This window comes from Fonticula alba, assembly GCF_000388065.1.
Source record: "Fonticula alba strain ATCC 38817 unplaced genomic scaffold supercont2.12, whole genome shotgun sequence".
NCBI lineage: Eukaryota > Rotosphaerida > Fonticulaceae > Fonticula > Fonticula alba.
In genome coordinates, this window is record NW_009242982.1 from 386,786 (window position 1) to 389,370 (window position 2,585).

Genomic DNA, 2,585 nt, shown 5'->3' on the forward strand with positions numbered 1-2,585 from the left:
GGGAGGGGGAGGACCGCGGCGCCCAAGCCCCGGAGCACACAAGGGGGCATTCGGCCGACGCGCGTCCTTGCCCTCTTGGACCAGAGGGGGCGCGGGCAGGGGTGCCTGGGCGCGCCAAGAGGAGCGACTTTCCCCCCGTTGCCCCGGACGGGACGGGGGCCGACACCAGACGGGGTGGGGCGGGGCGGGGCGGGGCGGGGCGGGGCGGGGGGGGGAGGCACCTCAGACCACCCCCCTCCTTGGCCGAGGACAATGAGCGCCTCATCAGCAAGAGGGACCCCCCCCCGGGGGGGCGGGGCGTCGTGGGCGTGGGAGGGCTGCATCATCCGGGACCGATGGGGTGTACCCAAAGGACGACCACGCGAGGAACAAGACAAGGCAAAATGACACACACGGTTAAGCAAGATCATGGGGCGCGGGGCGGGGCGGGGCGGGGCGGGGCGGGGAAGGGGGTGAGACCCGGAGTGAAACGCCTCGACCATCCGCGTGAGAGAAAGTACTGGGGGCGTGGGCGTGGCGCGGGGGGGGGTGGGTGGGGGCCAGGACAACTGCCCCCGTCGGCCGGCCGGAACGCAGGGCGCACACGGCCGAGCCAAGGAGCGGCTGGAACTCGACCAAAGGGGACACGATCGCCCCGGCCGCATGCCGACACCCAACTGGCGGGCTGAAATTCCGGCATGCGCCTGTTCGCACCAGCGAGGGCGAGCGGGGGATGCGGTGGCCGCAACTGGCGGTTTTTCCGCCGGACGTGCCGGCGCCCGATGCCCGCCACACCCGGCGCCGCGCGTCCGGCCCCCCCCCTCCCCGCCATGTGCACATGCGCGCGCGCGCACGCACAGGACGTCGACATGGCCGATGCCGGCGCGCCTGCCCGGCCGGCGGCCCAGCAGCAGGCCGACCACACCCGGGCCCTGCTCCAGCGTGTCTTCTTCTTCCCCGGGGCCTTCGACCAGCCGGTCCTGCTGGACCCGGTCCCCCGGTCGGCGGCCTTCCGGTGGGACGCGCGGCCGGCCTTCGCGGCCAGCGACACGCGCGCCGGCGCCCTGCGCCAGGCCCTGGACGCCCTCGGCCAGGAGGCCGATCTGGACCTGGCGCAGGGGCTGCTCCTGCGGGTGAATGCCGCCCAGGCGGACCCCCGCGGGCCGAGCGATGGCGCCTGGGCCGACCCGCCGCCGGGCGACCAGGACCTGGTGCCGACGCCGCTGCCGGCCGGGCTGGCCCCGCTGCCGGTGGCGGCCCTCAGCCAGCTGGCCACCCGGCGGACGGCCCGGCGCCGGGGCCCGTCGGCCGGCGACGCCCCGGCCCCCGGGACGCCCCACATGCCCGGGGGCTTCGACGACTTTGGGGACTTCTTCGGGCCCGGCGGCTTCGCCGGGTCGGGGCCGCTCCCGGGCGACATTGGTCCGGACCCGGACGGCCATATGGCCCTGGATTTCGAGTGGCAGCAGGTGGATGATGCGCTGGCTGGGGCGACCGGCGGCGACCGGGCCCCGGGCGCCGCGTCGGCCACCGGCTTCGGCTCGACGGCCGCCCTGCTGGACCAGGTGTCCGTGGACCAGCTGCTCGAGTCGGCCTGGGCCTCGGCGGTGGAGCTGCGCCGGTCCTTCGGCCTGCCGGACCTGGCGTCCCCGCCCCCGGGCCGGCGCGGGTCCCTGACTCCGGGCCCGGAGGCGGCCCTGCCCTCCGAGGCGCACATGCTGCACCCGGGCCCCGCGGCCGGGGCCCCCCTGGCGCCCCTCGACCCGCCGGATCTCCGGCACCTGGAGGCCACGGTGGCCACCGTGGTGGAGGCCTTCCTGCCGGCGCCGGGGCCGGAGTCAGGGACCCGCGCCGGCCCGCGGGCTGTCGCCCAGGACCCCGGGACCCCCGGCACCCCGGCCATCCCCCCAGCCCAAGGGCCCTTCTCGCCGGTGGACGCCGACCGGCGCCCGAGGCCCGGCACCCGCCCCGGGGCCGCCTCCCGGCCGGCCGTCTTCTCCGTCAACCCGGACATCGTGGCCGCACGCGCGGCGCTGGCCAGCGCCACGCCGGTGGTCTTCTTCCTGCGGGACATTGTGGCCCGGCCGGTGCCGGTGCCGGTGCCGGTGCCGGCGCCGGCCATGCTGCCTGCCCTGGCGACCGACCAGCCCCCAGGGGGGGTGGTGGTCCTGACCGAGCCGACCCCGCAGCCGGGCCCGGCAGCCCCGGCCGGCGACGTCCTGCCCCGGCGGCCAAAGGTGGTGGCCCTCTTCTCGCAGCTGCTGCGCCTGCTGAATGCCGGCGGGGCGGGCTCCGGCTCGCGGCCGGCCACCCCGGCCGGCCTCCCCCCCGGGGACTGGGTGGCCTGGCAATCGGCCGGGGACATCGGCCTGGCGCCGCGCGTGTCGGCCACCGGCCTCGCGGCCCAGACCGCGCGCATTCGCGTGGAGATCTCCTCCGAATAGCCCGCCCCCCCCCTCTCCCGCCGGGATCACCGCTGCCCCGGAGAGGCCCGGCAACAATACACCCCTCAGACACACGAAGGACCACGCAAATGCAGGCGCAAACACACATATATGCACATGCACACATGCACACATGCACACATGCACACATGCACACATGCA

General features: G+C 76.4%; 2 protein-coding genes across 2 annotated transcripts in view; both read left to right on the forward strand.

The window, feature by feature from the left end:
- H696_05617 (hypothetical protein) overlaps positions 1-256 on the forward strand; it is a gene marked incomplete at both ends in the record, with an annotated part of 1,547 nt that extends 1,291 nt beyond the window's left edge. The window contains 2 exons of the mRNA XM_009499433.1: positions 85-101; positions 249-256. Of these exons, the coding sequence (XP_009497708.1) occupies positions 85-101; positions 249-256 (25 nt within the window). The remainder of the gene's footprint in view (positions 1-84; positions 102-248) is intronic.
- Positions 257-848: 592 nt separating this feature from the next.
- On the forward strand, positions 849-2,537 carry H696_05618 (hypothetical protein; the record flags this gene model as incomplete). Its single annotated transcript, XM_009499434.1, has 1 exon — positions 849-2,537. One exon carries the CDS (start codon positions 849-851, stop codon positions 2,421-2,423), a length of 1,575 nt encoding a protein of 524 aa, XP_009497709.1. The 3' UTR covers positions 2,424-2,537.
- Between the last annotated feature and the right edge of the window lie 48 nt (positions 2,538-2,585).